We start from the raw sequence: 14,630 nt of genomic DNA, 5'->3' as shown, positions 1-14,630 counted from the left end.
CTGGCACCCGACCCCGGGCAGAGTCTCCAAACCCAGCAGATCCCTGCGGTGCACTCCCGTGCGGCTCCTCCCGGGGGAGGAAGGGGAGTCTCCCTGGATCTGCCGCTTGTTGGGTCCCTGCTGGAGGAGCAGGGGCCCGACTGGGCCGCGGATCACGGTTTATGGCCACCCTGAGCTGAGAGCCTGCGCCTGGGCTCTGCCTCTGCAGCCGGCTTCCCTGCTCCGATACCTGGGAGCTCTGCCACACTCAGGCACCCCCGGTCTTTCTGTGACCCCGAGGGTCCTGAGACCCACTGTCCCAGAGGGTTCCACCCCCCACTTAACCACTAGAGCAATGTCCCTCAGCGGAGCGGACTTCTAAAAGTTCCGATTTTGTGCTCCGTGGTTCTATCACTTGCCAGAAGCGGCCGACGGAGGCCCCTCTCCCGCCGTCTATCCTCCCGAATATCGCTTCGGATTCACTTCTCCGCACGTCCTACCTTCCAGAAAGTGGTCGCTTTTCTGTTCAGAGAGTTGCTGCTCTTCTTTTCTTCGATCTCCTGTTGAGTTCGTAGGTGTTCAGAATGGTTTGATCCCTATTCAGCTGAATTCCTGAGAGGAGACCAAATCCAGGTTTCCTACTCCTCAGCCATCTTGCTCCGCTTAAAGATTTTATTTTTAAGGAATCTCTGCACCCGACGTGGGGCTTGAACTCACAACCCCGATATCAAGGGTTCCATGCTCCCCCCCCAACTGAGCCAGCCTGGCGCATCTGTACATGATTTTAATGGCCTCTAACAGCCCTCTGGTGGGTGAACTGTGCTTCACATAACCACCGCGGGAGGGGAGGGCCAGCTCGGAGACTCTCCCTGCAGGTGACTTGAAGACAGGGGGCTACCCAAATGTTTGCGGCTCTCAGAATTTGTTAGGAAACAGTTCTCTCAAAGCATGGAGGCCTGCTAAACTTTTACAGGTGACCTGCCTGCCTAGCTCAGCTGACACCTTCTCTTTTCATTTTCTTATGCTCTCCTTGGTTTTCAACACAGACTTCGCTAATGCTAATGTTGACCTTTTGCTTTGGGAGCTGGGAGCAATGCGTCCGATGGCCACAGAGAGGGTTGGGATACTGGCGCTTTCCAGAAGGCTCTGGGAGGGTCCCAGCGTTAGAGGCCCCCACACACGGCTTGGTGTTCCTCTTGTTCATAAGCAGATGGGCACCAGCACTGTTCTCTCTCTCTCTTTCACAGCAGAGGTTCTCTACCCTTGGGCTGCCCCAGAGCCAGAGCAGAGCCTGCAGGACCCACAGGGGGTGATGGGTTTATTGAGACCCCTTGCAGAGACCTGAGGCAGGCCAGCAGGCAGCCTGAATGGCGTGGGGGTGGGGGTGGACACAGGCTTGTTCAGGCTGTTTCCATGGAGTGGCCTGGCAGGTGGAGGCCTGAGGTGGGGGTGTGGCCATCAGCTTTTGTAGGCTGAAGCCCCAAGGGGAGGGATCAGGGTGTGGAAGGCTGAGGGGGCCCGAAGCATATGGACGGCAAAGGCTGGAAGGGTATCCGCTGAGTGGGTGTTTAATCGGTACTTGGATGGATGGGCAGGTAAATGAGGGACGGGGACGGTTGGCTGGGAGGGAGACAGAGGAAGGGCCTTTGTTCCATCCCACTTGTGTTTAACTCAGAGTGGGCAAGGTCTCCATTTTTACATTGCTTCCATCCTGTCAAATTAACCTCCGTGCAACAGTGTTCTTCCAGTGAATACTGCGCTAATTAATTGGTAAGTAATTTCCTGTGCCCTTACTTTGATGACAGAACAAAATGCCGATTTTGTTATTTTTTTCAGGTTAAACTTGAAGCTTCGTCTGTTTGCTTTTGCACTGTGCACCGTGACGAACCTCAACATAAAATATTAGTCTTGGTTAATCCCCAGGACACGAAGACAGGTTGGTAGTTACTAATGGATTTAAAACACAGGGACTGTGATTTTATTGTTTACAACTAATGGAAAGAACTATGTCGGAACTGATGGCTGGACTCCGAGGCTGGACCTAGATGAATATCAAAGCAGGAGGGATGTATTTTCAGCGTTTAGACATCTGATAGCTAGCACATTATTTGTGTTTATTCACACACATGTGGGTTTTTGTATTAAGACACTGGACTCCCTCTCACCCACGATGGCTGTATCCTGAGCTGCTTTTGAGGGTAGCACTTGCGGTTCTTGTTAATAATCTGTAGGGGGTGCGTGCACAGGGTGGAGCTCGTTTGTTGGAGAGTCTCATCGCCCTCTGCAGCATGAGGCCTCTGATGGTCAGTTTGCCCGGGGCCACGCAGCTGGTGGATGGGAGGGGATTTTGCAAGGTGATGATTGGGTGGGGTTTTGTTTCTGGTGGGGAAGTTTATGTAATCTGTAACTCATTTATTCTTCCTCCGCATTATGAAGAGACCATTTGTGACTGATTTCAGCTCCTTGGAGTGAGTGCTGAGTTGCGTCCGAGGCAGGGATCTGGGGCTGTTGGCCGTGGGCAGCACGATGGGGGAGGGGAGAAGGCTTGCAGCCCATCCCTCCACCTGGGGCCCAGAGCACCCGTGAGCTGTAAGCAAAGCACCTTTGAAGTCTCTGACTTTGAGGGGGTCCCAATTGAAATTCAGTTCTATTTTAGAAATTTTCTTCTTGATTCTATTTTTCTGTGTTTTACGGATTTCCTTCCATGACCGTGTTATTTATTGCTTTCCTCCTAAGAAGTTAAAAAACCAAACCAACCCTTCATCAGTCAGCCCTCCTTAAACGATGTGGGATCTGGTGAAAGTTTGGGGTTAGAAGTCTTTCACTATAATTTGCAAAGGGGGCTTCCTTCGGCTCTCCAGCCCCACTGGAGACAGACCTTCACCTTTCACCCTGCGTGTCTATCCAGGGGTTTGTACTCAGAGGATGCTCTGTCTGATTGGTGTCACAAAACCCAAGGTGACATCCTTGATTGGAGAAAGTTATTCAGCACAAAGACTGTTGTTTATGCTTCTTTTCTTGTTAATCTGGAGACACGAGTGCGCTTAGCTAGCTGTCTGGGAGTTTTTGGCATGTTGGCAAAGCCTCTTCATTGCTCCAAGGCTGAGGGTTGGCTGAGCTGTGTGTGAGAGCGTTAGGGTCAAGGTTCGGGACCACTGCCGTTTCTGTCCCACAAAGCCTTGCCTGCCATGAACAAAGGGGGGGCCGTGAAAACCCCAGGCCTGCGTCTTTGCCTTGAATTTGGGACTCCCCCACCAGGTTAGCGAAAGTGACAAGATGTGCCCACAGGCAACTCCTCAGTGAACAGATTGTCAAAGAACTCAAAATATCATTTGCCGATTCTAAGAAAATGTCCAAATATCAGCAGCGCTTCACCCCCTGCCTTTTTTTGGCATTTAACAACATCCTGGTTGTAGGTCTTTAACTATCATTTGCATAATGTAAACATATGACTGAGTCCTAAATCTGTTTCCTATTTATACTGTACTTAATTTTTTGGTTGTTTTCAAGAATGCATTGTAATAAATATTCATAAGCTCCAAGCAATCTCGCTCCGGACCTTTCCTTATGTATCATAGCGCTTTAAATCAAGTTTTCGCATGTTTTCCTACCGGCTGGGGCTCTGTGGTGCTCACTGAAATTTTGAACGAGTTCCAAAAACCGCGCAGGTGTAATCCATACCTCATGCTCTTTAATCCAGTATTGAGAAGCCAACACGATTGCATAAATGCACCTCCCGTGGCTTGAAACATATGTACTCAGAAGCAGCTGATGGTATCCCTAGACCCTCTTCACCCGCGTGCTCAGTGGTGACCGTTGATCCTACTGTTCCTGGTTCCTTTGTAATTCTGCTGGAACGGTTGTATCTGGGAAGGCCAGGTGTGTGTTTGTGTGTGTGTGTGGTTAGATGGAATCTAAAAGGATCTGGTGCTGTGTGGTAAGCCCCGTCTGTGTATGAGTTAATTATTGAGAAGCTGGTTGAGTCCATCATAGCCTTTCGAGATAACCCTGTGAGCAAAGGAAAACCATCCTGGAGTTCTGAATTCCCAGGGGGGCAAGCAGTTAATGCACATGACAGGCTGCTGTTAGGATGTAAGTAATGAGGCCCTCCAGCTTCCCCCTTGAAGAAGTTGGGGATGCACTTTCCAGAAAGGTGGTGTGGGAAGCACGTGTCTTCATCCCTGAGGGGTTCAGTCTGGACTGTTTCTTTGGTCAGAGGCTGGTTTGTCACCAAGGTTGCTGAGGAACCCCCCATTTTTTAGTTACCTCTGTACCTCTCAAGGGCCTTCTCTTTCATTTCTCCCTCCTTGTTTTGTTATTCCTCCTATTTTTAAATTATTAACGGATGTTAAGTGTTTACAGAGATAAAAAAAGACTCCTTATCAAAAAAAGCTGTGGTCTTTTTTCTATTTCCTGCATTAAATCAAAACTGCTTACCCTAGCATTCCAGATTCCCATCAGTTGATGGCCTTTTGCCTTTCTCATTTCCTGCGATTTGCAGAATAGAATAGGATGAACCTGGACTTTGGTGTCAGAGACAACTAATTTGGCACCCTGGTTCTGCCACCTGACAGGGGGACCCAGAGAAGTGATTTGGTCCAAGCCAGTTTGGTCATTTGCAAAATGGGACATCCCACTTCATAGAGTGTTTGGGGGAATGAAGTGATTTGTGGCAGAACATCTGATGCTCTGGAGCCTCCCGGGCAGAGAGTAGTCATGACCCTAGCAGAATTATTCCATCATGGAGCACCTTTCCTTGATTTTCCTTCGTCTTCGGGTGTTGTGTTATAGAAGCATGGGATATTTTTTTTTTAAGATTTTATTTACTTGACAGAGAGAGAGAGAGCACAAGCGGGGAGCGGCAGGCAGAGGGAGAAGCAGACTCTCCCCCCTGAGCAGGGAGCCTGATGTGGGGCTCAATCCCAGGACCCTGGGATCATGACCTGAGCTGAAGGCTTTATCCATCTGAGCCACCCAGGCGCCCCTAAATTTTACATTTTGTGAGGACACTCCTTGTGCACAAGGGTTCCCTTTTCTCTATGGGATTTTAGTGTGGGAGGCCTTCTTGTCCACTGCGGGCCAAAAGTTGGCAGCTGAATTCCCTCCCTGATGAATTCTCCTTGCATACCTCATGGATAGGAAGGCAATACCATGATAGGCCAGGTTAGTCTGTTTTTGAAGAGCCCTAACAGTAAGAGAGTTGTTCCTTCTACTGATCCCAAACTGCCTCATTGGATAAAGGTCATACAGTCTATCCACAAGCAACCAATGATCAAGGATGAGCCAGGGAGGGTGTTTCTCTACACCACCTGGGTAAAGAAAGACTCCGATGGCAGTTCACATCCTCAGAAGGCACAGTGGGCCCCAGCATTGAAGTGAGCTGCTGGAAAGCAGACGTGACCTGGGACTGCGTTAATGGAAGATAATCCCCAGTGCAATTACAGCTCCGTTCTCTTTGGTGCTGTTCAGGCCCCTTAGGAAGCAAACTGGCACTTATCCATGCAGAAGAACGGGGCGATGAGAGGGCTTGAAACCATTTGAACAAGGCTTGAGGAACCCGGGGCTGTTTAGCTCTGGAGGAGGGATGCAGGGGTCCGGAAGCTCATGTTCAAAGGGTTGTTTCGATCATTAGATGCAGTATTTTCCAAGATGATTTTCGGTGGTGCGATTGAATTCCAGAAGGAGAAAAAGGATGGATGATCTTTTGAATTTTAGTTCAATCCTAAATATATCAAGGAAAAAGTTTTCCTTTTCCACGAATATGCCTTTGATGCTTATCTAACCCTTGTTCATCTTAAAAACAAAGGAAAAAAAGAAAATAGGTCTCCCTGCTGAGAGCCTGTAGCTAGAACTGAAAGATTTGTCTAAGATTTATTTTTGTAACAGCCAATGATGCCTCTTTTGTGGTAGGGCTAATAAGGCTGGTGTATGATTCTGTCAGAAGGAGGAAGGTGGGGTCTGGGGAGCACTGGCTTCTGCATCCTGGAATGGCCTGTTCTATTCTGGGACAGCTCTGACTAGTAGAACATTCTTAAGGAGTCCAAACTGATATGCCCATATGTCTCCTGCCTGGCCTGGTGCCCCCACTTGGGGCCGTCCTAGCTTACAGGCATGGCTCCTCCACAGGACAGATACTCCCGGGCTTGGGCCAGCTGCTGTGTCTGTCACACGTTCCTCGTTCTTCAGTTGCTCCTCCTGTCACGTTGCCTCCAGAGCTCATGCCATCCTGGATGAGTGGGGTGGCCTGGGTTCGGTTATTTAGCATCTCTGAGCTTCCGCTTCCTTTCTTTTTACTCAGTGGTCTGGCCTGTGGCCCAGCAGCAAGGCATCACCGGGAAGCTTGTTAGAAATGCAGGAGCTTGGGCCCCCCTCAGACCTGCTGAGTTAGAATCTATACTTTAACAAGATCCCCAGGTAACTGGTGCACATTACCATCTGAGAAATGCTTGCTCAAGAATAGGGAGACGTGAGTGGTGGCTGGGAGCTTTTCTCACTCCCCTCGGACATTCTGCTTCCACCAACTCAGCCTCAGTGTGCCTTGGCATTTCCGTAGAACCAACCCAAGGTTGACTCGCCTCCAGCTGACAACTCATTACCGTGCATATCTGGCTTCTGGGCTTTTTAAACACAAACTTATTATTAAGACATGGCCCTATCCTCCCAAATTTGTGGAGTTGATGTTTTGAACTTACAGTAGAAACTACTTTTATTCCCGTTATACATATAAACAGATTTGTTACTACATAATTCACATATCATACAATTACCCATTTAAAGCATACAGTTCAATGTTCAATGGTTGTTAGTATATTCACAGAATTGTGCATTTATCACCACATGTAATTTTCACGATCTCTAAAGGAAACCAACGTGTCTCCCCTTAGGTATCACTTCCTTCTGCTCACCTCTCCTCCTCAGCCTTGGGCAGTCTATTCTGTTTCTTTGAATTTGCCTATTCTGGATTTTTCGTACGAATGGAATCATGCAATGGTTGTCTGATTTCTTTCACTTAGCATGATGTTTTCAAGGATCGTCCATGTTGTAGATGTTTCAGTACTTGGTTTATTTTTATGGCTCAATACTATTCCATTGTATGGATATACTGCATTTTGTCTCTCCATTTACCAGTTGATGGGCATTTGGGTCATTTCTGTCTTTTGGCTATTATGAATAATGGTGCTGTGGAAATTCATATACAAGGTTTTGTGTGGGTAGATGTGCGTCTGTCTTTTCTAGTCAGTGTTTTTGTTTCCTTTGGATAGATACCCAGAAGTGCAGTTGCTGGATCATATGGTAGTTTTATTTTACATTTTGTGAGGACACTCCAGACTTTTTTCCACAGTGGCTGCCCCAACGTACATTCCCACCAATTGTGCACAAGGGTTCCCTTTTCTCTATATCCTCCACATTGTTATTTCTTGTCTTTTTGATACTAGCCATTCTAACAGATAGGAGGTGATGTCTCATTATTTTGGTTTGCATTTCCCTGATGGTTAGGGATATTGAACACTTTGTCATGTACCTGTTGGCCGTGTGTGTGTCTTCCTTGGAAAAATGTCTATTCGTATTACATGTGTTCTGAGACTCAGTTTCCAATGTGTGGAGGGGGTGTTTTCCCACATAACACCAAGTAGTTCTCCATATACCAGCTGGGTGTTACACTATTCGACTCAATAGGTTGAATTCTGAATGGGTGTTACACCATTCAACTCAATTCTGATACTATCTACCCAGAGGTAGATGGGACAGGGTAGAGGTAGATATGTCCTTAGAAGCATAAAAGTTTAAAATTTTTACTATCAGTTTATCTGTGTTTGGTTGTTTATGCTTTTGGTGTCATATCTAAGCAAACTTTGCTTGCTGGAAGAGTAAGTCCTTCTATCCAGTTAGATGAACTCTTTCTTGCATCAGATCTCAAGGGGTAAGGGTTTAGTTCTACAAGACTCTCCCCACCCCCTTCAGACACCAGTTGCAAGCCCAGATTGCTACTTTGACTTCTGACCAACTGGCTACAGATTGGACGTTCCCACAACCTTCTCTTTGAACTTCAGATGCCAGTTGAACATCTAGGTTGTTAGCTGTGCTTCAGACCGCGTGGCTATAAATCGGTTTCCCACTTCTTTAGTTTGATTTGTTTGCTAGAGCGGCTCACAGAGCTCAGAGTAACATTTGACGTACTACATTACTGGTTTATATCAAAGGGTCTAACTCAGAACAGCCAGATGGAAGAATTGTGTAGGGCAAGGTTTGGGGAAAGGGCGAGGAGTTCCTCATGTTCACCAGCCTGGAAGCTCTCTGAACCCTCTCCTTCGTGATATGGGCATGATAGGTTACATCATTGGCCACTGGCAATTGATTTGACCTCTAGCCCCCTCCTCTTCTCAGAGGTAAAGGTGGTGGACTGGAAGTTCCCATGACTAATCCCATGGCTGGTTCTCCTGACAACCAACCTCTGTCCTTAGAAGCTCCAAAAGTCACCTTGTTAACATAACAAGAGACACCTTTGTCCCTTAAGAAATTGCAGTGGTTTTAGGCGCTCTGCCAGAAACTGGGGATGAAGATCAACTATATATATTCCTTATTATAAATCCCAGTATCACATGGATCTTATGCCCATTTTGTAATCGGATTGTTTGTTTGTTTGTTTTTGCTGTGGAGTTGTAGGAGTTCTTTATATATTTTGAAAGCTAACCCTTTATCACATATGTGATTTGCAAATGTTTCCTCCTGTTTTGTGGGTCGCCTTTTCATTTTGTTGATGGTTTTCTTTGCTGTGCAGAGGCTTTTCAGTTTGATGTAGTCCCACTTGTTTATTTTGCTTTTGTTGCCTTTGCTTTTGGTGTGAGATCCAAAAAAGTCATTGCCAAGACCAATGTCAAGGAGTCATTGTGGTTTTTAAAAAATTTTATTTATTTTATGTTTATTTTTATTTTTTAGAGTCACTGTGGTTTTGATTTGCATTTCCCTGATGACTAATGATGTTGAACATCTTTTCAAGTGTTTACTGGACATTTTTATATCTTCTCTGGAGAACTATCTATTCAGACTCTTTGCCCGTTTTTACATTGGATTCTTTGTGTTCTTGTTTTTGAGTTGTAGGAATTCTTTATATATTCTGGATACAAGATCCTTATTAGATACATGATTTTCAAAAAATTTCTCCTATTCTATGGGTTGTCCTTTTACTTTCTTGATGGTGTCCTTAGAAGTACAAAAGTTTAACATTTTTATTATGCTCAGTTTATCTGTGTTTGGTGGCTTGTAGTTTTGGTGTCACATCTAAGAAAACTTTGCTTGTTGGAAGAGTAAGTCCCTGTATCCAGTTAGATGAACTCTTCCTTCTGGTTGTTAAGTTAATGTCATGTAACCTTCAGAAGGTGTGCATTCTTTCTTTTTTTATTTTAAGTTTATTTATTTATTTTATTTTTAAGTTATCTCTGCACCCCAACGTGGGGCTTGAACTCACGATCCCGAGATCAAGAGTCCCATATTCCACTGACTGAGCTGGCCAGGTGCCCCTGAAGGTGTGCATTCTTAATTTTTTAATCCAAGTAATTAAAAAAAAATGCTGTTTTTTTTTTTTTGTTGTTTTGTTTTTAAGTAGGCTCCACACCCAGCATGAAGCCGCTCATGGGGCTTGAACTCACCACCCTGAGATCAAGACGTGAGCTGAGATCAAGAGTCTGCTGCTTAACCGACTGAGCCATCCAGGCACCCCTGAAAATGCTGTTTTTTTTTTAATTCATGCAGCAATTATACCACTGAACATACACCCAAACCACTATTTACCATACATCTCTAGTTCATCCACAAGGAAATTTAAAGAGCTTTTATGAAATGCATGCCTGAAATTAAGAATGGGGGGAAATCTGGCCAGTGAAATTAAGATTACTTACGTTTAATAATTTTCCTAACACTAGCCTGGAACACTTGTCAGAAGAGGGAGTGAGGCCAGTGTGTCTTCTTTGGTCTTGGTGAATTTCTGCTGATTTTAAATCCAATCTTTGTTTCCTAGGGTCGTTATGTACCATCTTTTATAATTCACTCTAGACTCTCATTAAGAGGGGATGTTCGGGGAACCAGGCATTGGTTCCAAGATCTACATCTTCCCCTTACACACTAGGATAGCACTGGTTCATTCTGGGGTTTTCTGGCCTCCCATGCTCTCAGAGATTCAGGGTTACAACTTTAGGATCACATTCGCAGGACTTTCTGGCCCCTGGGACATAAATTCACTGTGTCTAGAGATTTGAGCTCCTCTGGAAGTAGCTAATGCACCCCCTCTTGCCTTTCCACTATTTCCAGTTGCCAGACTTGCTCCTAATTTGGTGACCCTCCACCTTCCCAGTGAAGATGGTCCTCTGTGACCTAATATTAGAGCATCTGGCTAAGGTGCGTTCCTCCCTCCAGGTTCTCCCCTCGGAATCGAGCCAGCCTCCCCAGGCTGCTCACTCTATTTTCCTGAATATTTTCCCAGCCTGCTCAGACTTACTCAGTGCTCCAGCCTTTCCCATGTGATCTTAAAGGATTGTGCTGGGCCTGGGGACCTGTCCTTGGTTATGAGGGGTCGCCCATCCTCTATACTTGTTCTTTTAACCTCTGACCCTTTCTGTTTGGGAGGTCTCTCTGCAAAGCTCTGGGCCACATGTGTAATTTTCCTAGATGATCTCTACCTGTTTTCCATGTTAGGAAACTTGCCAGATTTTTTTTTTTTCCTAGCACTTTTTCGGATAATTATCTGTTCAGGGTTTTTTTTTTTTTTTCATATAAAACCCAGTGGTCAGATGATCAGAGAGGATGAGGAGGAATGTCCAGAGGCTGATTAAAAATGGCAATTTATAATTAAGTCAAATGAAGGAGAACTAATGCCACAGTGCTACAGGAGTTTCCAGAATAAAGGGTCATTTGGGTCTTGCTGGGTGTAGGGAGGGGCCAACCCTGGTTCTTGGTAGGGAAGTAGCGATCTGGTCAAAATAGGGGGCAGGAATTCTCCTCTATTTCCTGGGACCTCTGGTTCTCTCTCCGGGCACTTGGGCTCACTGGGGGTCACACAGTGATCACAGACACTGCTCTTCTGCCCTACAGGGCTGGGGCTCTGAACCTGAAGGAGTACCTGCAGAGGACCAGGGGACCCGGAAGGTGGCCCCCACTACCCACTCCGAGCAGCTCCCCATCTTGGAGGGTCTGACCATGACTCACACCAGTCCCTTCTTTGAATATTTTGAAGTTTCCTTTCACAGAACCTTCTCCCCGGCCCTTGGCTGCAGGGAGGCCATGCTGAGGGCAGGGAGAGAAAGATGACTAGTGATGCTCTGGAGGATGGGTGGGTTCTGGGGCTGGAGACATGGGGGTCCTGTTTGGATCTTCAGCCCTTCGCAGATGCCTTACGCATGACCAGAAAGGACGATGTATAGAAGGAGAAGCCAACAAATCCTTGGGAGGTGCTTAGCGCCCAGGGGAGGGATGCTGAGGGCTTGCCTGGCAGGGAGGGTTGGAGAAACAGTGGGAATGACAGGACTGGGGGTGGATTGCAGGTGCGGGAAGGAAGGGCTGGGAATGGCTTGGGTTGCAGCTGGGCTGGCAGTGATGCCAACAATGTCGGGTGATTGGGAAGGAAAAATTTGGGGCGAGGGTAAGCTGAGCTCATGTCCGAAGTGTCTGTAGGACCTCAAATTGGAGGGAGGAGTCTGGGTGGGGCCCTGGGCCCTGGGCTCACCTTCAGTGTGGGGCACATCACTTTGTAGTTGGTCCCTGGTGGCTGTTCATCTCTCCAGTCATTTCCTATGGCTGATCTTAGATGGATGGTCAGCTCTTGGCGGGGGGGTGGGGTGGGGGCTCTTCCCGGAGGGTGTTGGCTAAATTCTCGTTAGCTCCCTGTGCAGGGCAGACAGACGTGTGCAGGGGAGGTGGCCAGGCTGACAAACAGAAAGCAGGATCCTTCCGGAGAAGGCAGCCGGAGGAGAGACTGTTTGCTGTCTTTGCCACATGTTGACTTCTCTGGTTAGAACATCTATCCCCCTAGCTGGCTTCCAGGACGTTTTGTGACCAAGCATAACACTCATCCTTCAAATTGCTGCTAATTTATTTACAGTTTTTGGTGATTGCATGTCATGTGCACCCTGAGAAAAACAAGCAGGGAATCAGAAAATGATGATTTTTTCCTGGAAAAGCATGCCCATTCTAGGCCTGCAGCGACAGCAAGAGCCAAGGCAAACATTCAGATGAAACTGGAACCGCTGCGGAGCCCGCCTTCCCAGTGGCTGTCGTGGGCAGGGTGGGATTGCGACACGCCGGGCCCGAGTCCAGGCCGACTCTGGGCTGCATTCGGGGCAGGTGGGTGTGGAGTCGGGGATGGGAGGTGCACCCCTGAGCTGCCCGGGGGCCTTCAGAATTGCGGAACCCTACCTGGGATGCTCCTCACCCTTGAGCGTGCTGTCCAGACTTTGGGGGACGAGTCAAGGAGGGAAGGCCCGAAGGTGGTGGTGGAAGGGTGCCGTGAATTTCTGACCCCCAGAAAGAGACCCAGCTAGGGCAGCTCCTTGTCCTGAGTGGGCCTTAAAGGGAGAGGCCTGGCCTCCTGGCGTGGGGGATGGTTGGGGCTTAAACACAGCTCTGTTTAGCAGGATGAGCCTGTCAATCTGACCCAATAAAATGGTGGTTTCTGTATGTCCGGTAAAAAGCAAGCTACTATGGGACGGGGGTGGGTGGGTGGAGGAGAGGCTTGCAGGCCTGGTGAAATCTGAATTCAACATGAGGAGAAGTAATTGCAGTTTTTCTGCTTTGAAGTGTGAGGACCCCACAGACTCACGAAACCTAGTGTCCAGGGACCACCTGGTTAGTAGGCACCTCATTGGTGTAGCTTCCCATGATCGTGTGGATGTTGGGTCTTGGTGTTCATTTGTTTTTTTTTCCTTGAAGATTTTATTTATTTCTTTGACACAGAGAGAGAGCACACAAGCAGGGGGAGCCAGCAGAGGGAGAGGGAGAAGCAGGCTCCTCGCCAAGCAGGGAGCCCGATGCAGGGCTCCATCCCAGGACCCCGGGATCATGACCTGAGCCAAAGGCAGATGCTTAACCAACTGAGCCACCCAGGTGCCCTGGATCTGGGAGTTTTGAGTCTGTGCTTGCCTTTTGGGTAATGCAAAGGTCAACGTCAGCTGAGGACGGGTCCCTCCTCCCACCTTCCACACAGGTAGAGTCCCACGTAAGTGGGTTTGACAGTTTGGGGGAAAAGAATTCTGGCCAGGAATGCAGCTTCAGTTTAGAAACCTGTTCCTTCTAGCCGTGAAGGCGACCCCCAGGTTCAGGAGGACCAGAGTTCACTTAAGCCAGAGGGGCTCCGAGGGTTCTATTTTCCTTGGGCAGTGATGGATGCAGTTTGAAGAACTATGCACAGCGACAGCATCGTGTTTTGGGAACACATGTTGGCTATTGTTTGGGATTTTCTTCTTTATTCCCTGTTAATTTATGGCACTTACTGTGAGTTGGATTTAAATGTAGGGGAAAACAGCATCCCGCAAACAAAGACATGTCATTCTTACCAAGGGACTAATGGTATTTGCGAAACAGGGAAGGTCTGAGGAAAATATTTCTAGTGCCAAAGATAGAGCCATTGTTTGGGGGCAGGGGTGCGTCTGGGAGGCATCTGAGGGTTTTACCCGTGCACTGTGGGCTGCCTGCACGTCTCTCTGCTTCCCTGGGGCCTGAGAAACTCACTGCACTTGCCTTGGTCGGTCCAGCCTGGTGATTTTAAGATTCCTTTCCTCCATGCACTAGCTTTGGTGCGGGCTTCTTTCTGCTCCAACACCTTGCAGTCCAGCTGTAGCTCAGGATCCAGCCACCCCATCTTGCCCCTCTTCCCTGAGTTAAAATCTAGACTCATGAAAACAAAATTGCTTAAGGCAACAAAGGCTTGAGAGCCACAGGGAGCCTGTTGCAAATATATTGCAAACCAGATGTTTCTCCATGGCAGAGAGGCGCCCGAGTTCATGGGGCATCTGGGGAAGTGTTTTCCTTTAAGGAAGACATCTGTATGGAAATGGCAGCCCGAGTAATGTGATGTGACAGTTGCTATGTCAACTTGCGTATTTTTCTCCTCCCCTTAAATTATTGACCGGCTCGCTCAATGTTGCATAAAAGTCATGCAATGCCTTGGAATGTGTTTATGTGCTGTCCTCTGCCAGAACTTTTCAGCATTTTTTTCCCCCCCTACGTGTATTTTGCTTTTGGGAAGATGGCCTGTCACTTTGGTTTAACTGTGCTCTTTTTTTTTTTGTCGAACTACATATTTCTTAGATTTGTAACGGGGCAATTGATGTTAGCTTAGAGTCCAGGGGAGCCATCAAGGTGGGGCGGGGGGTGGGCAGCAGGGGACTTAAAGCCCTTTCAGTTGTGATTGAAGAAGTATAGACCAGGGACCAGTACGTGAACAACTTGCGGTTAGTGCGAGGGGGTAAGACATATGTGTGTCAGCCCTTCCCGTCTTTGGTTCCCAGGATGGTATGGGGGCAGGGACCTTCTCTGTGTCTCTGCTCAGCTCCGGGCTGTGTATCCAGCTGCCTCCTGGCTGCCCCGACCTTGATCTCTCTAACAGGCATTTCAAAACTGAAGCCTTCACGTCTCCATCTTTTGGTCTTCCCTTCTTCCTGGTG

At 47.7% G+C, this 14,630-nt stretch overlaps 1 protein-coding gene across 1 annotated transcript in view; it reads left to right on the top strand.

Moving 5' to 3' along the window:
- LOC123862269 (protein FAM169B-like) overlaps positions 1-14,630 on the top strand; it is a 62,787-nt gene that overhangs the window by 12,112 nt on the left and 36,045 nt on the right. The window contains exon 3 of the mRNA XM_064569714.1: positions 1,816-1,915. Coding sequence (XP_064425784.1) covers positions 1,816-1,915 — 100 coding nt within the window. The remainder of the gene's footprint in view (positions 1-1,815; positions 1,916-14,630) is intronic.

The sequence above is a fragment of the Mirounga angustirostris genome, unplaced genomic scaffold, assembly GCF_029215605.1.
Source record: "Mirounga angustirostris isolate CCGP_5_RB_7025 unplaced genomic scaffold, mMirAng1.0.hap1 SCAF_9, whole genome shotgun sequence".
Classification (NCBI taxonomy): domain Eukaryota; kingdom Metazoa; phylum Chordata; class Mammalia; order Carnivora; family Phocidae; genus Mirounga; species Mirounga angustirostris.
This window is presented reverse-complemented; position numbering and strand designations above follow the sequence as displayed.